Below are 26,849 nucleotides of genomic sequence, written 5' to 3' on the forward strand. Positions count from 1 at the left end.
TAGCAGACTTCTAGAGCTATTATGGGATTTCCTTTTCCCTTCACTATTAATAAGGCCATAAAAGAAACCTTTTAATGTTACTTAAATCTGCTTTTTATACAATCAAGGTTTGGCTAAATCCTGATTGCTTGCTGCCCAGTATGTTGTGTTTGGACGTACCAGAATGTCAAGTTGTGCTAGCAAGGGAGACTTGAGGTTAATGCTGTGTTATGAACATTGACACTTGATGAGGCAAGAGCAGGAGACATGCCCTCACAACCATGTAAGCCCACCCCACACAGATCAATACATACCACCAAGTACAGGTAATCCCAGGGCACTGGTGACTGGGAAGGATTATTTTTATGGTTTCATCCTTGCTCCTCCTTTGCCAGTGATGGCTTTTATTGCCAACTAATTCACCTTCCCCTTGAACACCTATTAGTCTCCTTTCTGTTGCAATTTAACAGTAGAACTTCTGCTAAAAATGTGAACGAATGAACAGCGTCATTTGCTTCTCTAAAACCTCGGTATTTATCCTTAAAGAAACTTGGAGAGGGGAAGGCAGCAAGGATGCTGTTGTTACTGCTTATTACACCAATTTCAATACACCACCATCTGACCCTGGTAACTAAGAAGAATCCCTGTTTTCCAGTCTTTGCCTTTCAAAACTTATGTGACTATGCAATATTACGCATGTGTGGCTCTGCTCAGGCTTTGTGTTTTTCACCACTGGAGGAGTCAATCCTTAGAGAAAATTTGCCTTCTAGACTTTGTATGCTATGGATTACTTTGGGCAGTGTGGCAGCAAATCCCTTGACAAACTACATCATATGTAATGCAAGGAGTTGCCTCTTTTTCAGCACTGGAAACAAAAAGTATCTTTTGTAGAATATGCCTGTGAAAGCACACACATGATTTTATAGTGAATGAAATGGAACAATCTTTTTATTCAAAGACTTTGAAATGAGTAATATTCCAATGAATGACACTGGAAAGGCCATGCGCAGGACTCTTCCCTCAGCTGAAGAGACTTGACCCATCTGCCACGGTATTTTCATTGTTTTTCTATAAAGTACTTGGTTCTTTTTTAACCAAATATTTTATGACTTTGTGCAATCAAGCCTTGTTCCCCCATACTTCCTTAAAAGAAGAAAAATGCAGTTATACTTTTACTGTAATATTGCACAAACAGATGTTGGCCTCGGAGAGAAATGAAACATTAGATTTCCATGATATGTGGAAGTGTTTGCAGAACACATTACCAGAAGGAACATGAGCAATTCTAAGCAGCAGTTATAATGATCTAGCCTGGGAACTGTTTAAAAGCTGAAATAAAATGCTCTGTAAGTTAAATGGTGGAGGACTTCAACTGTGCATTCCATATGATTTAATTTTCACCAGATTATGGTACGCCACAGTGAAGCAGGGCAAAGCCTATATTAAGTTATGCTTCAAACTTGGACAGATAGCAATAAAACTGGGAGGAAATATACATTGCTGAACCTGTAATAATGAAGAATAGTTACATAGCTTTTTATATTTTTGTTGTTGCTATGCAATATATCAAGGCATGATTCTCATCTGACTGAGGGGAAAAAAAGTGCCAAACCCATGGAAAACTATGTGAAGAAATGAGTTGTAATATATGAAAGAAAGCCTGAGGAAAAAATGAAAGACTTCAACTCTACTCTAGTGGGACACAGAGCCAGTGCTGAACCACATTTGCTGGTATAAGGAAGATACACTGAAGCAATATGAGTTGCAGATAATCTGATTACCAGTTTTGATACCCTCAGTCCTTGCCTTGTACTATTGTAACATGGCTGGATTATTTTACTGCTTGTTAACACAGACAACAACACAACTTATTTTACTTTTCGTTAGTGGCCTAAAACGTTGTCATGTATCACTTTAGATAGTCTAATAGAAATAAAAACTTGTCAAATGGATTAGAAAATACCGAGCATGCTTGATTCTGTTGATTCTGCTAGTACAGCACAAACTACCTTGAATACACAAGCTGACGTGTGAAGGACAGGCTTGCTCTGTGAATTTAACATTGCTTTGTGCAGGCTCAAGCTATTCTGTAAGAAAACATAAAATATACTGATGCACACCAGTGTGACTTAAAGGTCCTCTACAGTGGTGACATGCTGTTCGTGTGGCGCGTGATTACCCCAGTGCTGGGGTTCACTTCCCATTATATTTAATGTGTTCTGGGATCACTGGCAAATTGGGAAAGCAGAGGAGGGCATAAAGCTTTATCCACAGCAAAGTTTGCACAGTGACTGTGCAAGCCACAGCTCCATGATTTATGCCTCCACTAGACTGCAAAAAATAAGTAAAGTGGGTCTGGATCAGCATCAGAGACCAAGGAAGGGTAAGCCATGAGGCTATGGAAATTATAGTGTGGATTTGCAAAGTAGCATTTCCTCCCACTGAAAAAGGTATAACCTAATGCCCTGAGACACACTCATAGATATGGATGACTTGGTGCTTGGGAAATGGGAGGGACGGAGGTCCTCATGCACTGGTTGTCAGACTCAGAGGGAACTACGCACTTAAAATTGCTTTGATAGTTTCCAGAAAAGAAGAACTTTTTTACCCCCCTTTTTGAATTCCTTTCACTTCATATCTACTGTAAAACTCTTCAAGTGCCTGTTTAAGTGGCAAGCATCCTCCCCAGAGATGACAGTATTTTAATGATTTGTCAAGTGATCCACATTGAAATACGCATTATTTATTACATACTCTGCATTTCAACAGCCACTTCCATCTGGAGATGGAAAGCGGTGGGTTAGAGATGCTAATGAATAAAGAGGTCATTATTGATTCACCATTTCTTCTATTAAAGCAGTTAAGCGTATTTCTGATTTTTGTCATCTGTCCATCAAAATTCCTGAGAGTCAACTGTAATTTTAACATTATGGTCTCTCTTTTAATAGAGGGGGGTGGATTTTCCTTGCAAGAAAACAAAGTTAGATTATATATGGGAATACTGATTATACGGATCTCAGTTAAACCCAGAAGCTATAGAAAAGGAGAAAATGGAACTCTTCTGTGTTTTTAAAAATTTAACTGTCTTGGGAGCTACTTGAAACAAAATCAGGTAAAATAAAATGGAACTTGAATGCCATTTAAAATACATACTAGTCCTTCAAGCCTTACAACATTTTTGAGGAGTAAATGACTGTTATTATCCCCATCCTTTGCTCAGGAAAACACTCCCTTTCAGCAAGGTTAAATCACTTACCAAAGCCACAGGCGAAGTACAGTGGCAAAGCTGGGGAAGATGTTTAGCTTTAAGCCACCCCTGTTTTATTAGATCACTTTAAAATGCCACCTTCCTGTGCAGATTTCCTGCTCCAGATGACTTCTAGTAAGGTGCTACTTAAAAAGAGGCGGGCAACTTTTCCCTTTGATGACAGACAAATGTCACGCTGACACAAGCACCAGGCTCACAGAAAACCTGATCCTACAAACATATGTAAAATAGAGTAAGCCAAATGCCACCAGATCATTAATATGAGGAAAGTTACTCAAATTCATTTAACGGCTGCCAAACTTAAGCATAAAATCTTGGCACTCCTGGCAAATTTCCCACTGACTTCAAAAGGGCCAGCACTCTGCTTCTTGAAGCCTTAAGCTTTAGCCAGCCTGTAGCACGTCTTTGACCCAAAATGAAGTGCTATTGTATTGAAGCAACTCAAAGACTCACAGTGTATTTGCAATTTAATACTTCCTTCGCATTTATTTCCAAAGGGAAGGTATGGCAGGAATGAGCTGTGTTGCATAAATATCCTTTATTACTGTGTAGGTGTCTGTGGTGTTAAGCTGTGACAATGCCCATTGTGTAAAATCAAAGACAGGCTTTAAAAGTTTTCCAACACATCTCCAGAAGGTGATGAATGGGAATGTTTACTATTTGTTTGCTGCTAAGCAGGGATTCCTCTTTGCTGAGGACTGTGCAAGGTTACTGACTAAACAACTTTTTATAGACAAACATTAGCTGCAAGTGTTTTTTCCACACTCATAAAGCAAACACGCAGCAAAGCAGTCTCTGCCTGGTTATCCTTGAAAGTTCGTATCTTTTCCCGCGCGTCGCAGGCTTCAGAAAGGCAGCCTTGCCTCCTTCTGCTCCCATTGTGCAGAGCCTAATTTATAGTCCGAACAAGTGCCTCGCTATAAAAGATTTGCTTCTCCCTGCTCACTTCCTATTTCCCACAGTTAAAGGAAATTTTAAATAAAGGATTCACGGGCCTTCAAGCTTACAAATTAGGCAAAGTAACACTCAGAGCACTAGCAAAGACTTTGCATTCAAAATTGTAAGCGAAAGGCCTAGAGAAAGACAATCAAATCAAAGCAGGACAAAACCTAATGCAGGAAGTCTCTCCAAAGCTGTTTTTAATGTTGCCCATCACAAATACCTTTGGTTTAGGCACTAACTTATTTGAGTGAAAACTGGATAAATGCCAGGAACTGCTTTAGAGACATTTGAAGCTGGAAGAATCTGCTTGGCTAATTGCTTGGTCTGGGAACAGTGTTGTAGTACAACCTATTAAGAGCCTGAATTGCTTAAACTCGGGTTATGTTTTTGTACAGATTTTGCAAACCTATTTTGATTTAATATCACTTTCAATAGCATTACCACACAGCTTTATTTGCTACTTCCTGACAGGTTTTAATCGCTTCCAAACCCCAACCTTACCATAAAAATGCAAGGTTTCCCTATCAACCTCAGTGGCCTGTTATTTATACTTTACCACGCCCCTTGTGTTATGTAAATATGGGGGGAAAATTCTCCTTTTCACAGGCAAGGCAGTGCTGAGATTGCTGTATGGGACAGAAAAAGATTCAAGGATTGGGTTGGTTCTAGTTTGTAGGAAACGTTCAACTAAACGAACCTGAAAATTGAATTTGAATCCCATGTGTTTCAATCATCCTAGAATAATCCACAGCCCAGAACCTATTCTGGCAGGCTCTAATGTCTTTTCTACATTTTGGCTATGGTCCTTTAAGAAAAGATTTTTACCATTCGTTTAAAAGAACCACCTGGGGTGATCTATCTGCTCCTTTTTGTTAAGAAACAATCCCGTAAGGAAAAGGTGTTCTTTAAAAGGTGAGACCAAGCTTGGTATCCTGAAGCTCGCAGCTAAAGGTCTGTCCTGAGGAGAAGAATAAATGAAAGCCCACAGACAGACAGAAGGAGCAATGAGCAGTAACTTCTCCAGTCTGCTCTTCCAGCCTGGTTGGCTCCAGCTGAAGGTACTACAAGTGACACGTATTGATCAACAAAACCTCAGAGGGAACTGTGTGTTCCTCTCTGAGTGTTCACCCTACCAGGAAATATGAGATCATTTTGCAGTATGTGAAACTGAGGCATCTTTTGCCTTCTGGCTTGGAAACATCAGCCTTCATGTTTTAAAGCACCTTTTTATTGCAGTTAGGATGATGAGAAAGAAAGAGGAAATAAACAAGAAGAAAAACTGTCTTTTTCATATAATACCATGACTCTAGGTGTCTGTTCTTAAAAAATTAATTATCCACTAGTACAACATTCCCAATGGAAGTGAAAAATTATCATCATGTAGATGATTGCCCCCCACTGTACCCTACTCCTGTGGGTATTTTTGCTAAACTCCATAGTATGCACTACAAAGAAATAAGTCCTATTCCTACGTTGTGCTCGCATGTAAAGGATCTGAGTTGTTCAGTAAGAAAAGGAGGCTCTGGGATAAACCTGACTCATATTCAAGAGAACCTCATACACAGTCAAAGTTAGTCAAAATTGTGTCATTGATAGGTATTTAGCTGCCTTTACACTGACTTCTTGCTGGGAGAGTCCTTTTCATGTTCAAACAAGGGCAAAAGACCCTTTCTCAGACTGAAGGGAGGTGGTGGTGGTGGCGAGGAGCAGGGTTCTAACCCTAACTATTCTAGGATTCTATATGCAGAAGCCCCGTCTGCTCCCCAAGGCCAACAGCTTGCCTAGCAGCTGTGGGAATCGTGTTTCATAAGGATTTAGAGTCAACGTATGCCTTCAGCCTTTAATAAATTACCGCGTGGCCTTAGGCAATCATAAGTTAAGCTAAGAGAAAAAACTAAAGCTCTCCCTGGCTGAGCCAGAAGGCAGCTTTCCTAGAAGCTTTATACCCGCCCTCCAAATACATAAATCAAAGGGGTTAATATTTCTTTGTCTTTTGCCCCCTCCATCCCTCCCCATCATAGCTGGGGCTCCACGGGACGGGCAGCATGGTGAATGGCAGCATCTCAACAAGTCCTAGTGCTTTGGTTCTCACTTTGCAGATTCCTTTTTGAACTCCTGCTCATGCCCAAACCAAACAGGCTTTCAGTTACAAAGGAATTGTGTTGTTTTATTTGTTTTTAATATTTGTGATGCTCTTTTCACCACTAATACAACAGATGCAACTTTTACATCACAACCATTTCCTTCCTCTCACGGTAGGCTACTGAACCACGTGCATAGTAAGGCACAAAAGAAGTGAGCAGTTTATCAGAGTTTGAGGCATGCAGAAACATTGCTGATAAAACTTCTGCAAGTCTGTGCCAGGGATCCTGTTACCGAAGCAAAAAATCTTTGGCATTTTTATGCTGTATTTTACCACCTCCAACTGTGTAATAGACAAAAGCCCAGGAAGGAATAAAGGGAAACAGGTGGGATGGAATAAAAAACAAGACTGTTCCATTTGGCATGGTGATGATCAGCTGTTTCATAATAAACCATTGCACTTTGAGGGAGGCTTTATTTTATTGTTATACACAGGGATGAATTTATACATTTGCTTTCTACTCACTTCCTCTTCTACCATATCTTCTTGCAGTGATAGTTAAAAATGCAGGTGGTACTATGTGTATGAGATACAATGCTTACAATGCATTTGATCGAAACTCAGAGCAAGTCTACTGAGAGCCACCAGTACATGCTTTTTTGACTCTATGGCATATTTTACTTAACCTATTGGTTTGATTTTTTAATCACTGTTCTAAAAGGGAATAAAAATTAATAAGGTAACCAAAGACTCCAAATACCATCAAAATACGGTATGAAAGTTCTGTAAAAGGGAGAGATAATTAGGCAGGCCATAATTCGGTAGCTTTGAGATAATGATCACTTTTGAAATCTCCGTTGGGAAGACCAAAAAGAAACACATTCTCAGATGTTGTCTGGGCCACAATTAAAAACTTGAACAGCATCCACAAGGAAAGAAGGAGGTGGAGGAAAGAGGGTCTGTACCCATCAATGCGAACCTAATGCAATCTTAAATTACGATCTTACATTTTTAAATAGGTCACATCACAGTTACAGAGAATGCTTATGCTTCTTTTAGAATGAAACAGCCTGAAATGTGTTTTTACCATATGTTTTAATTAAAAATGTAGGGTTTTCATCAAAATAGGCTTTGAAGACTGTCATGGGGGTCAATTTATTAAATCAAAAGCAGCAAGAACAATAACCATAATATCCACAAGAAGAAAATTTACTTATAGCTGTCATGTTTGAAATACTCTGTGCTTTCTAATATTTGTTTGGCTGAAATGTTTGCAATAAAGAAAAATGTGGTAGGGGTTCAACACCACTTTTCTGAAATGTGGACTAAGAGTACCACCGAGATTAAAAACCAAAGCAAAACAAAAGAACTACGCAAGGGCTGAAGAAAATGCCTTATGGAAAGGGAACGTAAAGAGGTCAATCATTCTCCTTCGCTTGGCTTCCAGAAGACAGGGAGGTGATTTGACTATTCTGAGTAAGTGCCTTCCTGGACAGCAAATACTGTTTTTTAAAGAGCTATTTAATTGAGTAGAGAAAATCATAACAGGCAATATAGGCAGATATAATCAAGTTAAAAATAAGGGATGCTTTTAGTAGAGATGCAATTAATTACTGAAACTAACAGGGAAAATAGCATATTTCCCACCTCCTAATTTACTATTAACGGATGTTTTCTTATCAGGAATGGATTATCAAGAGAAATTAACAGATAGGGATATTCAGGGAATTCAGGAATTAGGGATAAAGGAATTCAGACTGAGAAAGCATTCAATGACTTAACAGTCTTGTAGGAAAGCTGCTGTTGTGACTCACTGAGTACAGATTTACACCTGAGCCATTTGAGCAAAAAAGAAAAGTAAAATGGAAGCATCTGCATGTGCATGGATGTATGCAAGCATAAAAAATGTTCAGGCTTTCCTTCTGTATTATAAAGAAGCAAATAACATCACAGATCTATATTTTTCTCATTTCCTCTATAAACCACATTTAATCAGGGATTTGAGGCTGCACACAGGTGTCCTCTACCAGTATATGTTTTTCCCTATGTGTCAATTATCATCTAGGCTATAGGCACACTTTACACTTGGGCACTAATTCAGATGTAGGATTCCAGGCCCTAGCTAATCCATACCCCTCCAACTCCACCTCGCATTGAAGGATTTTGCTCTTGGGAGTCTCCCTTGGGCCACCTGGACCACACAGTCCCGGTCCCTTGAATCAGGACCAGACTGGTTCCCACTGAACTGATAGCCAGGCTCCACATCACGGTCTCTCTGACAATGATGTGTCAGAGCCAGCATTAACCCAGCTCTTCACATTTATCTGACCTGACTTTTTAATTGCTCAAAGGCACTGAGGCTGATAAGCAAGCCTAATTTTATAGGGTTCACAGGGGCTGTTCCCCTGAAGACAATGTAATTGCAAGCAGTGATACTAAAAGGAGAGATCCTCTGAATTTTAAGTTTTGCCTCAGAACAATTTCTTCTCTGGACAATTGATCCTGTGTCCCACATTTGGGTCTTGGGAGGATAAGAGGTATAAACTCCATTTAATACAATCAATAGCAATATTCCCCAACCCCACAGAAGCACTATTGTATTTTGAACCATTATGGGGTGGTACAATTGTCAAAATCAAAGCTTTACAGTCTGTGATAGGGACTCCTCCAGCTGGAGAAAGGCAAATCACTTTCACGTGAGCACAAAGAGGACAAAAGGAGAAATAACACTTTGAAACCTTCGACATCAATTCTTCACAACCAGATGGAAAGGCTTTGAAAAATATCCCTTCCATTAGTTAACAGTGGTCTCAAAGGATGAAGTTTTATTTGAATGGCAAAATTATGACTTTTTATAGAATATAGGTTCCATTAACAAATGAAAACTTGCCAAGAAAGGAATGTGATATTCTACCTGAGTCGTGGCAATGTTTGTTCCATCGGTGACTTCCACAGTCATATTATATATTGACCTCTGCTCTGCATCCAAGGGCTTTGCAATGACAATAGTGCCCACTCCCTTCTCCGCGTCGAAAGAACTATCGTAATTCCCTCCTAATTGTTGCACAAAAATACAATTAAATTAGCCATCTCTGGAAAATGTCCATTGAAAATTTCCTAGAAGTGGGTATATCTCTTTCTTGGCATCCATCTTAACGGCTTGCCTCAGCATACACAGTACATCTAGTGATACTTCTTTGTTCATAACTCATTTATATTTCAAAGCACAGTTTGTATATTGGAAAGCAGATATCATTAAAATGCACTGCAAGGAAAAAAAAGTCTAGCAGTATATTTAAGTGAACCATAACTGAGCCTATAATAAGAATCAAATGGCTATAAGCCTATAAGATGTGTGCCCTTGTAGTTTGGATAATGAACAAGCACAATTATCTTGTACAAAAATCATTTTAAGAGGATTTAATTCTGCAAATTTTCTTTTCAGGAAATTTTCACGGATGCTTGTGGGTACAAATACCATCAAGTGAATCTTTAAAAACCACAATTATAATCAATTAAAAAGAAATTGCAAATAGAGATTTGTCATGTTAATTTCAAGGACAATGATAATTACTGGCGGCAAAGGTCAAATTCTACTAGTCTTTTAGGAATTATTCAAATAGATCTGACAGGATACACATCCTAAATGCCATTAAAAAACCCCTCATAAAGCACTGTTCTGAAACTAATATCCCCTTATCCTATCACATGCTGAATGATGCAGCAGTGGGAAAACCCTCCTCAGTCTCAGGTGAAAGAAAAAGAAAAAAAAAATCTAGTAAAAGAAAGCCATAAATAATTTGAGATTAAAGGGTTATCGGATTTCTCAGCTACAGCTATAGTTTATAAATTACAACCGCTTCTTATGTTCAAAAGTAAAGCACACACTCCCTGCGGCTAAGCTGCTTCTTACTCACTCATCTATAAAGTGGAACTTATTCTGAATTGAGTTTGCAATTTTTGGAGGCTGGCGACAGGGAGAGGTGGAACACAACACTGCTGACAAACAAACTTCAGATATATTCATCACACAGCAATGCAATGGCACTAGCTACGGTCTCTAGCTAGAACTGGGTTCTAGCTACAACAGTCCTACAAAGTGGAAAAAGGCTTTCAAACTCCACTGGTTATAAAACTGGTGGAAGAGCTGCTCTCAAGACCTCTTGAGATTAGATCCACGGGTAGAAAAACATCCATTTCTTTGATTTAGCTCATGTGTAATATAATATATATATATATATTTGAAGGAGTGGTGTATTATCACAAAATGGCTCCCCTTTTTGGGCTGGGGACAGAGAAGCAAATAGTATTCCTTGCTCTGCCATCGTATTGCATCTGCATGGTTTACTGACCAACAATAGGCATTATTCTCAGAAACAGCCATGCATTTAGTTAGAGGAAAAAGCTTTTGGTATTCCAAGAAGATGAAGATTAGGAGGAATCACAGTGAAATCACAGCCCCTGAATTTCTTGATGTGAAGAAACCCTCATTTCTCTCTACCTCTTGAATAAGCTATTGCAAAGAAAGGGTAAGCTAGAAGAAGCTCTACTCTATTCATATCTGCCTTGGAGGCCATTCAGGGAGAGAAGAAAGAAGGAATGAGAGCACAGGTGACCTACACCAAGGAAAATCAGAATTGGTGAACTTCTGCCCACTGAAATGATCCAAGGTTGCTTCTGATATGCCATCAGATTTCCCTGTGCTGAATATATATACAGCTGTAAGCCTAATAGATGCAGCTGTGGTTTTCCAGGAAGACACTGGATCTGCTGTGAGTTATAGTGGATAGAAGCACTGATTATTCCCTAACCTCATTCTGTAAGCCCAAACTGCATATTTTTCTCAACTGATATATATATATATATATATATATGTATTTAACGGTATTTGACACTAGGAAAATAAAAGTGTAACTGTCCTTGACATTTAAGTAATAGTAAGGTATTTAGAATTTGATCATATCTTCAGTAATTCATTTATTTAAAAGGCTGGAAGAAAAAGATGCCATCTCCAAATTAATGTTTTAAATTGATTTACTTGAGAAAACTCATACCATGAAAACCAACTCTGAGAAAGAGCTTCCTTTGAAGAAAAGAGATGGAGATTCTTGCAAGAAAGTTCTCTTCTGGAATGAAGCTTAGCCTTGGGACAGCTGGCACTTGAAAAAGTACGTTGCATACTGATAACCATGAAAAGAAAATGAAAGTCTGTACTTCAAGATGCTTAATAACCATCTTAATGAGCAATCAAAAATTACATGCTATCAACTGGCATACACTTCCAAAGAAACCCTGCCCTTAAAACTTCCAAGAAGTTGCATGGAAGGATTGGCAATAAATGTTTTAATTGCCCTTCCTCTTAGACTGGGTTTGCAGGGTACTATGTGTGTATTGCAAATATGCTGAGTTCTTCAAGCCTTTTTCATTAAGTGAGATATGTTCTTCCTCTAAAATAAGAACTGAATGTGCCATATGAGATTTTTTATATGTTATTCACATCTTCCAAAATGGTCTAGTGACAAACAAATAAATCTTGGTTACTAGACATCCCAATCTAGCCTACACCTGTAACTAACCAGGCGACACACTTTATTTTACATTAATTTTCTATTAAACAAGGCAGAAACTGGATCAGACACTGAGAAAGAGGTGGATCAGAGAACATCTTGCTGTGAGATTTGTGATTATAATCTTTTTGGAGTGAAATCCTGATTTATTCCTGATTCAGTCTGGTACATTTCAACAGACCATGTACAGATGAAGGACCATTTAGACAGCTGAATGTCTGGGAATACTGCCTGAGATACTGGGTTCTGCCTCTCATCTGGAGAACTATAAGCAGTTTGGAAATACTTTGTACTGCTCCTCAGCCTTCATATACGCTCAAAACAGGTCCTCATACGACGAACGCTTCTGAAGATGCACTTAAGCACTGAAGAATAATTAATGGATTAGGTATAAACTCTAAGAGTCTTATAAACACGTTACGTCTATGCAAGGCCTACTATCAAGCACCCAGAGAAGCACCCAAGCACCTTTTATCTTTGAAAGGTGGGTGTTGGAGGGGCACAGGGGGAGAGAGAACATTCTTGTGTGAAAACAAACAGGATTCTTCTCTTAAAAACTCCTACAGCTGAACTACTCTGGGAACTCCTTGTGAAGCGAGCTCATCTGCAGTGCTGTAAGCTTCCACACTATCAGTTCTATCAATGTTACTATGGCCATTTAACATTCTCTTTGATCACAATCTTAGGATGAAAAGGGGCTAAGGATGACGAAATTTTGTTCAGCTGCTCAGTTTTATTAATGTGAATCCTTATTACTTATTCCAGTTTCCAACATATGGCACACACTTTCCTTTTTACTGTCTGCTAAAACCTGCTTTCAGATACAAGATATGTAGAAGCTGTCTGTGCTAATGTCCTTGCAATTGCATTAGGAAAGAAATACTTCAAATGAACCTAATACACTGTGAGTTCCTCAGGCACTTTGGGAAAATCAACAACAAAGAAGGCAAGATGATTGAATTGGCAGGTTGGCCAGATGGGTTGCCTTGATAAAGCATTTTACCATGAATGACCTCAGAGAGATGTGGATTAACTGTTGCTTGTAATACTATTGCAGGCTAAAATGTAATGCTGATACATCTTCAATACAGATTAAATGCTTCCTTTAAATTACTCTGATTAAACTGAAGCACTTAGAGTGGGATCTCATGAAGAGTAAAGGTCTGCTTGCAATGCCATGTTTATATTATGATGTTGGGATGATATAAATGCATAAACTCATTCAATTTTTCTCTCAAATTGACTGTTAATATTCCCAAAGACACACAGCACAGACAGTTATGTCTACACTTTGGACACCTGAAGTTGAATGAGATTATTTCCACCCCTACTTTCTTGAGATTGATCTTAATACTCCTGCCTAAGCCCTGGAAACATTATATTTCTACAATAGGATTTCTTTTTATGTTATCTGAAAGCATGTTGTAGTTTGCAACTTTTTCAAGTTGCATTTTTCAATGTAACTTTAGCCAATTCCAGGGGTTATCAAACAGGATGGCTGTAGAAACAGCCCCTGATACAAAAGATCTCATTAGTTGGCCCTCACTATAGCTTTGCAAGACATTTCTAGCACAGCCCTGATTTTCAATTTAACATATGTCATAGTATGATCAAGAGGGAGATCTCAGGAAAGTGAACCAAGGCACCTCTGAGCCAACGGACCATAGGTTGTGTTCTTAGTATTAAGTAGCATTGGTTAAATTTTCTGGCTGAATTGCAAGTGCTACATTCATTCTTAACTTGTTTCATAGCTTTATAGTCTATGAACATACTTTTTTCTTGAGACAAAAGTCCTGAATGCTTTGAAAAAAAAAGAAAAAAAAATTCTGTTAATAAAAAAGATATTAAAAAAAAAAGAAGGCACTGAACCTTGGAATCATAGAATCACAGAATAGTTTAGGTTGGAAAGGGCCTTAAGATCATCCAGTTCCAACCCCCCTGCCATGGGCAGGGACACCTCACACTAGAGCAGGTTGCCCAAGGATCTGTCCAACCCAGCCTTGAACACCGCCAGGGATGGAGCATTCACCACTTCCTTGGGCAGCCTGTTCCAGTGCCTCACCACCCTTACAGTAAAGAACTTCTTCTTTATATCTAATCTAAACTTCCCCTGTTTAAATTTGAACCCGTTACCCCTTGTCCTACCACTACAGTCCCTAATGAAGAGTCCTTCCCCAGCATCCTTAACAGGAGAGGATCTCCTGATGTAAAGCTTAACACTCGTTTGGCTTAACGGACAGGCCAAGGAAAACTTCCTGAACTGTTAGAAGGGGTTTCTACATGTCAGCTGGAGAATTTGCCTAAGGCAAGATATAATGAAGGTCTTGCAGAATGTGGGTTCTGCATCTCTGTCCCTTTTCAATTTCAGTTTGGTTTTGGGGTTTTCTGTTTATTTGTTGTTAGGTTTTTTGTTGGTTTGGTTTGGTTTGGCTGTGGGATTTTTTTTGGTTGTGCTTTTTTTCCCCCAAACATCTTCTGCTTACATTTTTGACTTCTGCATTTGCTGCAAGCAACGATTTTTTTGTGTTTTTCAGAGATGGGGATCCTTTCTGGGAAGTTGCTGAGCCTCTCTATGTTCCCTATTAGCTGCTGACGCAGTTTAAGATTGGATTATGCTGCTGTGAGAACAGATATTCTCCTCTGAGAAGAAAATGTATCAGGAAACCTGGAGGACTTATAAGCAAACGAGCCCCATGAGAGGGCCTTTCCTCCTCTTTTCTACTGGAACAATAAAGTGGGATTGGATACGCATCTCAGAAATATCTGATGACTGGAGAATGAGACTTGTTCAGTCTTAGATGCAAAGATGGATAACACTGAACTCTGGAAGACATTCCCAAATCAAATACAGCTAAAACCCGGAAAGACTTGTCTTCCTCCAGTGGTAGACAGCAAAGAGCTGTTCAAACTTAATAAAGCCAAGATAGACTGAGATCCTCTCACAAGTCTCATTTGGCCTACCATGCCATGATGAATGAGTAGAGAAGCAGAGAAATACATGAGATGATCCAATTTAGAGAACAGTCCTCTAAAACACATTTTCTCACAGCAGAGAAGATTCTTACTTGTCTTGTCCCAAAGTAAACTAACAACACCAAGGACAGGGATGATAAATGGGGCCAATTGCTACAAGTCTCACATTGCTGACAGCAGAGAATCAGAGGAAATGCAGAAAAGAAATTCACCCTAAAACTCCAAGATGAGTTTTCAGGATTTTCAGAAAAAGAAGCAAAGCCAAAATTTCCAGGTTTTCTGTTTTCAAAAAAGATGAAATAAACTTAGTGTCTGCCTCAAGAAATACAAATTCAGCTACAGACTTTTGTTAATCATAACATAGTAAACATTAGTAATACGACATGCAAATATTTATTCATTTATTTACTACATCATGCTATAAAGAAGTAATAATACAGACTGAATTTTCAGATAAAACTGTTGTAAGGGAGTCAAAGCTTTGGGTTTGCTGCTAAGAAGCTGAAAGTAAGGGCATAAAAAGCAGAAAAAATCAGAAAGGTATTTTAGTTCTCAGAGAATGTAATTCAAAGGAGGGCAGAAAGCTACATGTTTTTGACATTAATGAATATTTGTAGCACTGTGAATTCAATGGACAATTAATTAAAATTAATAGATAGTAAAAGTATTGCCATTTAAACACCCTTGATAAAATGTTCTGATATGCTTTTAAGGTTTGGCTGCTATTATAAAGGCATAGGCTGGGGGAAGAAGGAAAGATAGAGGGAGGCCTGTTTGGAGAATAAGAGAGATGTTGTGCAACATGCTACTTAAGCAAAAACTAGCACCATGCAGCTTAGCTCCAGTGTCAAAGTACTCATCACAACATTCCCACCACTAACAAAGAAAAGAGACAGTGAGGGCTCAATTTATCTGGGAGCAATAAAGATCTCTGACTTGTTTCGGATTTACCTTTGAAAATTAGTTACCCATAAATGACTGAATAAATTTAACACAACTGAAACCGCCTACGTTCATGTCTTTCACATTGTGGGATCTGCATGAACTTAGAATCGCGCTGAATGCAGTCTGAAAACGGAAACCAACTGAAATCTCAACCACTCCCAATTAAGCAAACAGGTAAGCATTCTGCTCCTCTCTAGCCCATGGAAGGAAGATGATCTTCGTGCCTGCAAGGCACCTTCCTCTCTCGGTGCTCAACAACTGAAGAACTTACAGTTATTTAAAGCGCATATAATTTACGTGCAAATTTGACGCTGAAGTTAGGTGAACAGAATACTACATAGCCAAACTACATGCTCCCTCAGTCCTTATTTTTTTAGCTGGGAGAAAGTGCACATTATGCATTAAAACAGGGGTCCTCTGGAATTCCAATGCCCATTTAGGTTGAAAAGGTCATAAACATAAAGGTCAAGCTGCAAACTCTATATTAAACCATGACTCTACATAAGCCTTCAGGGCTTTTGTTGACATACTGAGAACTGTGCATGCAGGTCCAAAATCACAAAATACCAGATGGAGCAGGATCAGTCCTAGGTTTTACAGCAGCACACAAACCATCTCTTGCATCAGCAGCTCCATACAGCCTTCCATACATGGCAACTAACTTCTACTAATAAGCCATGTCTCTCACTGGGCTCTTCAGCATTAGACCTCAATGTTGCCCAGAAGGACAGTATCAGCATCTTTTTCCAGTGACGATATTGAGGAACAAGGAGAAAAAGTGTTTATTCATATTGACATTGACTAACGGCAGCAAAGATAATCTAAATATACAGTGTTGTGTCAATATACTTCTCGGGGTGCACCTTGTATGCAGTGTCTGGAACAACAGGATCTTCTGCATGCCCTGGATTGTTGGTTATTCCTATTGCTGAAACAGGTGCTGTTGTTAGTGCTATTATTTATAACAGCACTAATATTTAATGACAAGATTCATATGGTAACAGCACTGAATTGGATGGTCAGGGTCATGGATTTCTCATTAAGTCTAGGGAAGCTCTGCCTCTACGACCCCCTGCAGTGATGCAGCATCTTGCAGCAGCAGGAGCTACAGCCTATAGCAAAAACACTAGAGTTATTTAAATAGCAAAGCTCTTCTAAATAATTTGAACTATTTTACCCATAAAGGTTACAATAAATGACAAATTAAAGTATCATCTCAGTTTGGTAGGTGAAAAGGAAATATTATTATAAGGGGTTGCTTGATTGGAAGCGACTCTAATAATGTAAAAGAATGCAGCAGAAGAGTGGGAGCTTCTCTTTGTGCTTAACCAGGCAGCATTTTAATGAGAGTTGGTGAATTCATCAAGGAAAGGACCAAAAAGCTGCAAAAGACAGAGGAGTCCAGCAAAAAGTTCAAATGGGAAAAAAGTGTCAAAAACATCAATAAAGGTGGATTTCTCCTGGGAGGAAAGTTAGGGTCATAGTGAGGAAGACAAAGGGAACGTAAACATTAGCTAATAAATTGCATGTAGCATACTTAAAAAAACAAGGGACTGGGAGGAAAACTGTAGGAAACATATGCTGTCCTTCCCCAGGGGCTAGCAGGAGCCCTAGAACATGATAATAGCTTTGGGTTTAATTTTAATGCAGTTGGCATATTGGAAGCCGTGCTACACATTCAAAGAGGAAGTGTTGCTGTTTCTGTCTGCCATCTGCACAAACTAGCAATAAAAGGTAGATGAGAATGACTCTGACAGACCCTTTCTCTTGTGGTCCTTGCCCTTCCTGTTGGCTAAACCCACCCACAAATAGCTATGCTGAAATGACAGCCAAGCTCAGTCCTGGTAAATAAAGACTGCTGATGCACCCTTTCCACTAAGTCTGTGGCAAAGGCTTTTTGTTTCTCTATAATCTTTCATACAGTATTTGCTTTATAACCCTTCATTTAAATAACACCACTTTGTGCAGACACTGTTTTACATCCAGAGGTATACAAGCATTATGTAGAAGTATTTTCAAGTATTAAGTAGTACAATAACTTTGCAGGGTTATTGTGCTGCTGGGGAAAGTCTCATTTTGGAGATGTTAAATGAGTTATTTTAATGACATAACTGTATCAGAAGCAGAAGAGGGAAATAGATTCTTATGAACATTGACTGTTTCTCCACTGCAAACCACGTCAGACCCTCAGCTCCCTGTCTTTTTAGTAGCTACATCCCTACTGGCAGTTCCCTGTGATTTTAAGACTTCTAAGGCTTCTCCTCCTCTTTGCTAAGGATATTTCCCACTCTCTATTTTTATAAGCAATTTTACGTAAGGCAATTTTGTGGTTGAGATCTCACATCAAAACACATTTCTCTTTTTCAGCTTGCATTCAAGACAAACTTTTGGTGGCTCCATTTGTAACCCATATGTTGATGCATCCCATTCTGTTTCACAGTTAAATGGATGGCACTGGACTGTGAAAAGTTTGAATTAATTATTTGTGATAAACTGTGGAAAATCCGTGAATAAAATGATAATAATTGGACACAAATACGGTAAAAGCTGTCATAGAAAGAAACGCAGCACATCCATGTGTCGCATCGCATCCTGTCACAGGCACTTATGAAAGATGTAATATAAATTGTCTCAAAGAACTTGCAAAAATAAAAGGCAGCCTGGATAGTTGTATTTTAGCAAATGTGTTTGCACTAAGGGTACCTTCTGTTGAACAGTTCTGCCCACAAGCTGTCTGTAGAATATAGAACATCTCTCGAGCATGCTTGCCACCTTGAAGCAGGGCAGTCGGAAGCAGAAAAAAAAGAACAGAATGCAGAAAAAAAGGTGAAGAAAGAGAGAAATGAGGGACAGCAAGTCTAAGTACCATAAATACATTTAGAAATGAGATTAGCAAAGTATGACAATAGAATTTAAATGACAGACAACATTAAGATTGCAGTAAATAACATAGTATGAAAAAAAAACAATTCAGCCATACAGCGCTCTTTTTTCAGCTTAGCTAAGGAATCATAACAAAAGCAGGAGTATTATTATTATTGTTATCGCTATATTAAAACGGCATTTTCATCTCAGCATTACGAAAGTGGGTTTAATTTGGGGCGGGGGGCACAGTTCATGGTTAGTTTTCTTGCTCTCAAAACCATACATCCATACGCTTTGCTTCCTCACCCCACTGGCTCTCAACTTACCAACAATATCAAACCAGAGAGGAATGTTAGATGGTTGTACAGAGACCACCCCAACAATTTCTGTCACTTTATCACTTTCCATGACGGTGAAGTTGTAGAAGGGTTCATCAAAAGTCAGAGGCACAGGCGAGGGTGCAGGCTTTTTTATCCATTCAATATGGAGGCGTGCAGTTGAGGATTTCTGGGGCCGGCCATTGTCCACTGCTTTTATCTGGCAGGTACAAAGAAAAGAGGACTCCAAGTGAGCATCCCAGTTGGACAGTTCAGACCTAATTCTATTGCACGAACATGACATCTTGGAAGATGGCCTTTGAAATGCTGTATGTAAAATCCATGGAAAAAGATAAGCACTTATTTCACAGTTCTCTCTTTTTTTCCATTACACTTTGACTTTTCACTGAAAAGACTGATTTTAAACTGAAATGCTTTGTTTTAGGCCAGGATGCCTCCCACTAGCCTATCTAGCGGGAGGTGTCTCTGCCCATGGCAGGAAAGTTGGAACTAGATGATCTTAAGGTCCTTTCCAACCCAAACCTCTCTGTGATTCTATGAACCTATGACCATGTCACTCAAGAAGACCCTGTCCAACCTGGCCTTGAACACTGCCAGAGATGGAGCATTTACCACTTCTTTGGGCAGCCTGTTCCAGCATCTCACCCTCCCTCACAGTAAAGAACTTCTTTTTTATATCTAACCTGAATTTGCCCTATTTAAGTTTAAACCATGATGGTATAAGGCCTCCTGGAGGCAGTTCAAGAACACTCCACAAAGATCCTCCTCTCCAGAACCAGCTTCCTCTTCTGATTTCATCCTCCGCCCAGTTCCCTCTTGCAGCAAAGCTGGGAGCTTTATAATGACCCTGTGGGATGCCATGTACTTGCAAAACATGCTCAGCCGGACAATATTTGATTGCTTTTAAATGGCATCTGTTTGCAGATAAGACTGGTATTCCTCACATTGCCTTCTTCAGGATCATTAATTGAGTTAAATCAGTTTCACATCATTTCCCCTATTCTCCAAAACAAATATGATTTAATTCTTTGCCATATTTATTTTCCTTGCTTTCTCCTCTCCGTTGTGTTCATTAAGAGCTGCCCTGCTTGGTGCTAATTCTTTTTATTATAATGTCCTTTAGAGGGATGGACTGACTTCAGGTTTGGTATGCTTCATGGTTTTAACACAGCAAAGACAACATGAGCAGCAATAAACAGGCTTAAGGAAAAGGAGAATATAGGTTACAATATCAGTGCTTTGGCGAATAACATCAATGTCAAAGGGTTTTTCTTTTAAAAGAAATGTTTCTGGCTACATAAGACCACTGGTGTAAATATGCTGTTACTATGTCTGTTAAAAATGGGAAATATTTTCCTGGCATTTCTTTCTCTAGAAATGTGCTTTGTAGGTTTGGTGCTAACAGTTGCCATCCTGCTCTGTTCAAGGTAGGCAGTGCCTCAACTACAACTTGTTTGCTTATTGCTGTAGGTGAAGACTGCACATTCAGGTCTTTTATTGCATTACATCAACACCAACCATCTTGTATTCTTTCTTTCTTTGACCTCGTCTGTGTGGTTTGAATTGAGTTCTGGCAGAAGTATTTTGACTGAGATTCCTTTTAATTGAAATTGCTGTCATACTCTTTAATGTGCAGAGAAGGGTACTACAACATGGACTACACAGTACTCCTCCTCCCTGAGGCCACCTAACTTGGATAAAGATACAAGAAAGAAATTGTTTCCCCATGAGGACGTGCAATTGTGTCCACAGAAAAGGTGAATAACACAGCTGTATCTGTCCAGTTTAACAAGATACAACTTTGTGAGCAGGCAAGCCCCTGGTCTTTATTTCTGCATATTTAAGGGAACAACTTACACCAACAGTTTGCAAGTTGTCTGAACAGTCTGATAATAGTTCACTACATGAACGCTCACTTAGACTCAAGTGTTTGGAAGGAGTTGTTTGTCAATACTAGACAGTCATGTATCACTCTATACTGGAGGGCCTATTTCTGAAGAAAAGGGTTTGTACATCAATGGATGGGCACTTACTGTTAAGATGTCATAACTCCCCGCTGTAAACTGCTTTCTGGAGGAAACCATCCCTGTTTTGGGATCAATAAAAAATTTCCCATCATCATTTCCATCCACGATGCTGTATGAGATTTCTGCATTAGGGCCTTCGTCTTTGTCAAAAGCAAAAGCTCTGTAGATTGGCTCCCCTCTTTTCTTACGATCCCTCTCTGGCAGTTTGATCTGATAGACTTTCTCCGGAAACTGAGGTTTGTTATCATTCTCATCCAGAACCTGGACCACCACCCAAACAGAGGACTGCTTGGGAGATGTGCCCCCATCTGACACGGTTACCTGAAAAACAGCAGCAGTAGAGGTTATTCTGAATGGGTACAGTGGGACTTCATCAACTGAAAAAAACCCATAAAACGCAAGGAAACATCCTTCCCTTCCCAAACCTATCTTGGAGTTTACAAAATCTGCGCACACAAGACATGCTCACTATGAACATGCTCAGTGCCTAACTCAAATATTCCCACAGTAGCAAATATAGGAATCCGGAAGATATTTTACTTCTGAGATGACCTTGGAATGGGAAACCACCAATAGACAAGAAATCCATTTCTCAAAACATAAAATCCTTTAATCTCAAGTTCTTCAAGTTTACCTCAGAAGAGAAAACTGGAATTAACCCATTAAGCAGGATCCCTGTTTTTCTGCAAACATATATTAACGGTTCTTCAGTCAAGCAATGAATTTGAAAGACACATTTTTTCTTCAATCTTAAGAGAATCTGTCACTTTTTTCCCATTAATTACTTAGACTTTCTTAAACAACAAAAGGATTTCTGTCAGTTCTTTTCATTCATTACCTGAGATGTGACAGCTCATTAATTCTAAGACTGCTTTATATGATTCTAAGGGGCACTGAGAGGCAGGTTAGCAAAAAATTTCTGCTGCGTTAAGCGTACTGTAATGCCAAAAACACATGAGAAATAAAATCTTTGAGACAAAAGTTAATTAGTAATTTAGCTGCAACTTAAAAAGAACTACTAATAATTTTCAGTCTGAAACACTGTGAAAATGAAATGATCCAAGTTCAACAAGAGATTTAATAATATGCCTTCAAAATGCAATCAATATGTTTCCAACTTCTCCCTCAATATTTCGATTGCATTTATTAAAGAGAAAGAAAGAAGGCAGAAAGTTATTTCTGTTTTCATGAAAGAAGTTCAAATTTCACTTTCAGCTACATATGCTAACATGCCAATTCCCACAGTAGCAATTTCTGATGATAGTGAACCAAGATATTACATCCTCTTCCCTGCTCATACCAATCATTGCACATCAATTGCTTTGCTGGGTAAGACCTCAATGCTTCATTTTCCTTGTTTCTGTGTTTCCTTACAAATCATGCAGCCCTGATGTCCAATCCTCAGGCAAACTAGAAGTTTCCTGGGATTAACATCCCTTGCTTTTGTCCCCTTCTTCCAAAAAGAAGTCTAAACTTAGCATAACCCCAGTTAAGTACTGAGATCATCAGAAAATGTACAATATTTTCTACGATAAAGGTAAAAGACCTTTTAAATTTCCTGCATTTAACTGCATTTTTAAAAACTGATGCAGTGGAAGGGAGAAGACTGACACCCATAGGGAGTGAAACCCCTTATTTACAGAAAAATCAGTGGTAGGGCACTACATAGTTGCAATGTAAAATCCCCCAAATTAGCCCATAACTCATTTGGAGAGTGGAGCCTGTCCTCCCATAGCAACCTCAGGCCTCTCTCACTCCTAAGACCATTACCAGGGTCAGCAATTAGCACCTGGTATTGCCACTTCCTGATGGGGATGACTGTGTGCTGGGAGCTGGATAGGGATGGACCATCCCCATCCTGCAAAACCACCAATGCGCCATCTTCCAGTTACCATTGAGGCAGCTCATTGTTAGTGCTCAGCCATCCAGTTCCTATTCCCCACACTTCCCAGACTAGCATTTGTAATGCTGAAAGGCTGTACACATGGCTGGGAATCTGCCTTTCCACCCACTGAGTGACTCCAGCAGGGACTTCAACCCTTCCACTGCTGCAGAACTTCAGAGCTTCCATAGCAAACAAAAAAGCCAATTCTGCCAATTCTCCTATTACAGGCTGTCAGCAGGACCTTTTGTCCCACTTAGATGCTGATCCCTCCTATTTCTGTTTTACTCTGGTACAACTGGCCAAGCTCTCTGCAAGACCACAGGTTAACAAAGAAAAAGCTTTAGGACTTTTGCTGACTCCAGAGATACAATAACCGGTGGTGCCAGGCAGCACAGGCTTTAGTAGAAACAGAGACACACTTATTAGATACTGGTCAAAAATGCCAACAAAATGCTGTTCTGGGGGTTAATGTTTCTAATGTGTAGAAAATACTAGCAAGATTCTGGATGCATGTTTCCTGAACAGAACATCACTCAATTGTTTTTTTAGGAAAATATGTTTTCTTCAGCCTTCTAGCATTAAAAAAAAAAAAAAAAGGGTGAGGGAGATAAAAAGTTTACAAGCAATAACAATAATAAAATCTCTGAAAACCACAGTGGTATAGGCAGTCAGGCAATTATGTTAAAAACTTACTTCAGAGACTGCTCAAGAAGCGAAGCCATCCTCCTCTCTTACCACTACATAGTCTCACAGTTTGTTAGGTTACTGCTAAAATCCTGCTTAATACAGTGTTGTGGCACGTTATTTAGCATTTGTTTGTTTTTGTAAGCCCAAACTTGTGGGAAATCTATTCAATAACAGAAAAGTTGCACTGAAAGCATCTGCTGACAGCTAATTGAAAATAGCGATGGCTATAATGTGAATTGCCAGCTAATTAGAAGAAATTAACACAGAAGGCCTGAAGTTAGTCAGTTCTACTCTGTCTAAAACTTTATGTCCCTGGAGAGTAAAACGTTCTGTACGAGCTAAGCCTTTTTCTCTGGGTGACACTCAAAACTGTTCAAAGTGACAGGCTCCAGCTCCGCTCGAAAAGCTCCAAGTGCCAGACACGGGAGCTGAAGCATGAGTTAAAGCTCCCGCTTTGCAAGCATGTACATTAATTAATTAACTTGCCCTCACACCAGCAATACGGTTATTTCTCTAACTGTAAATCCGCGCCCTGGCTGACCCCTCTTTTCTGTTTCATCAGCCTGACCCGAGCCTGGCTTTTCAGCTTCCTGCTATAAACAGGGTAAAAGATGCAAAAATTTCCTCTGTCCCTACACAAAACACATTAAAACTGCCCCTCAACACGTTAAAACAAAACAACAAATTGCTGGCAGCTCAAAATTGTTCCCAGATCAAAATGAGGAGGACCAGAGAGGTCATTCAGCGCCCTGCTCTGCAAATAGCATTTCCACCAGGATACCGTATCACACCAGCACTTAGGGGCCCCTCTAACTAAGGCAGTTTTGATTCAAATATTAACACAGTTCTCATCAAAATCCTTAAACAGCTGGAAATTACAGTGAAAAGTAACCAGGGAGGGGAGGGAGGCTGGGACGTTTGTACAACAAAGATACACAAGTTAATTCACAGCTGGTATCTCTGGAAACGTGAAAAGCAGATGTGCAAGGCACAGGAGATCTTGCCAGGAGAGAAGCTGTAATTCAGGACCAGCGAGGTTCTTTTGCTTAGAAACCTGCAGATGGCATGGCACGGAAAAAAAACCAAACAAAGGAAGGTGATACAGATGAATGACAGACCGTCTCAATATATGCTTGTCAAGATGCGCCATCAAAAACCCAACAAGACATGAATCTGTCAGTAATCATGATGGGGAAATGGTGAGGATCAGAGTTAAAAACATTCCTAACAGAGATGAGGAATGGCTGCTTGGTCAGCATGTGCTTTCCTAAATGCTGAACACCTCCTCCAGTCTATGTGCTGAGTCTGGTATCCACACACTGTGGGTCCAGACATGATGCTTCTGGACCATGTACAACCTGAGATAGGCCAGCCAGCTGCTGTCCCTTGTGCCCTTTTGGTTATGTACTGATGGTCATCCTGTGTCAACACAGCCTAAGCAGAAGATATGACCTCTCAAGGCTGGGATACAGACATGAAAGCAGCTGAATTTTGACTCTCTGACCAACCATACAAAGACTTGGTCCTTTGACCAGGGGTAGAATATCTTACAAGGAATGTGATGGCATGTTTAGTAGTGTCTGAGGGCAATCAGAGAGCAAGAATAATAGAATTTTATATACAATTTCCATGGTGAAATCCTAAGCATCACTGCTGTTTTACCACAACTTACAGACAGTTCTACTACAGCTTTCTTCATAAAATGAGCACTTTCTGCCAGGAATCTGCATTTATCCTTTGGCTTTAATGTTTATGACTTTACTGAACTATGTCAACCAATACACATACAGGTACTGGCTATCTGGAATATTCTTTGCTGGAGTAACAATATTCACACATCCCTTACAATGGTTCCTTCAGCTGGATGGACCAGGACAAGGACTCCTGAAATTCCCTTTACTTACGTCAGACATATATTTTGGGGGAAAACCACACAAAAATATCTCCTGCTCCAGGGTATAAAAAATTCAAGAACTCTCAAAATCCAAGTAAGGCAATTTCCATTTCTTCTGCAGGATCTGCTTCAATAGGTTTGATCTATAGACATTAGCACTACCTTTCCTACAGGATTGAGGAAATATTCTTTCATATTCATGTTAATTTTCAAGTCCACAGATCAACTAAAAAGGCAATTCCACAGCAGTGGACCTTCTCAGTGAAAACCAAGGTTAGCATTAAGTGTTAACATACAGCATTCAGAATATCAGATGTGAAAATGTCTTCTCTTTATGAGCATGGAGAAGGCAGGAAGGAGATGTCTAGGGTGAAAATATTGGCTGAAACACAATCACAGAATCACAGAATCCCAAGGGTTGGAAGGGACCTAAAAAGATCATCTAGTCCAACCCCCCTGCAAGAGCAGGGTAACCTACAGTACATCACACAGGAACTTGTCCAGGCGGGCCTTGAATATCTCCAGTGTAGGAGACTCCACAACCCCCCTGGGCAACCTGTTCCAGTGCTCTGTCACTCTTACAGTAAAGAAGTTCTTCCTGATGTTAACGTGGAACTTCCTATGCTCCAGTTTACACCCATTGCCCCTTGTCCTATCACTGGATATCACTGAAAAAAGCCTAGCTCCATCATCCTGACACCTACCCTTTACATATTTGTAAACATTGATGAGGTCACCCCTCAGTCTCCTCTTTTGCAAGCTAAAGAGACCCAGCTCCCTCAGCCTCTCCTCATAAGGGAGATGTTCCACTCCCTTAATCATCTTTGTGGCTCTGCGCTGGACTCCTTCAAGCAATTCCCTGTCCTTCTTGAATTGAGGGGCCCAGAACTGGACACAATATTCCAGATGCGGCCTCACCAAGGCTGAGTAGAGGGGGAGGAGAACCTCTCTTGACCTACTAACCACTCCCTTTCTAATGCACCCTAAGATGCCATTTGCCTTCTTGGCCACAAGAGCACATTGCTGGCTCATGGTCATCCTCCTATCCACCAGGACCCCCAGGTCCCTTTCCCCTTCACTACTTTCCAGCAGGTCAACCCCCAACCTGTACTGGTACATGGGGTTGTTCTTCCCCAGATGCAAGACTCTACACTTGCCCTTGTTAAATTTCATCAAGTTTCTCCCCGCCCAACTCTCCAGCCTGTCCAGGTCTCGCTGAATGGCAGCACAGTTCTCTGGTGTGTCAGCCACTCCTCCCAGTTTTGTGTCATCAGCAAACTTGCTGAGGGTGCACTCAGTTCCCTCATCCAGGTCATTGATGAAAATATTAAACAGCACCGGTCCCAGCACCGACCCCTGAGGAACTCCACTAGTCACAGACCTCCAGCTAGATTCT

General features: G+C 39.8%; 1 protein-coding gene across 1 annotated transcript in view; it reads right to left on the reverse strand.

The window, feature by feature from the left end:
• FAT3 (FAT atypical cadherin 3) overlaps positions 1-26,849 on the reverse strand; it is a 425,194-nt gene that overhangs the window by 94,458 nt on the left and 303,887 nt on the right. Inside the window, exons 5-8 of the mRNA XM_065678787.1 lie at positions 20,994-21,308; positions 18,949-19,159; positions 18,461-18,529; positions 9,187-9,326 (exon numbers count right to left, since the gene is read on the reverse strand). Coding sequence (XP_065534859.1) covers positions 9,187-9,326; positions 18,461-18,529; positions 18,949-19,159; positions 20,994-21,308 — 735 coding nt within the window. The remainder of the gene's footprint in view (positions 1-9,186; positions 9,327-18,460; positions 18,530-18,948; positions 19,160-20,993; positions 21,309-26,849) is intronic.

Source organism: Lathamus discolor, chromosome 4, assembly GCF_037157495.1.
Source record: "Lathamus discolor isolate bLatDis1 chromosome 4, bLatDis1.hap1, whole genome shotgun sequence".
In the NCBI taxonomy this organism is placed as follows: domain Eukaryota; kingdom Metazoa; phylum Chordata; class Aves; order Psittaciformes; family Psittacidae; genus Lathamus; species Lathamus discolor.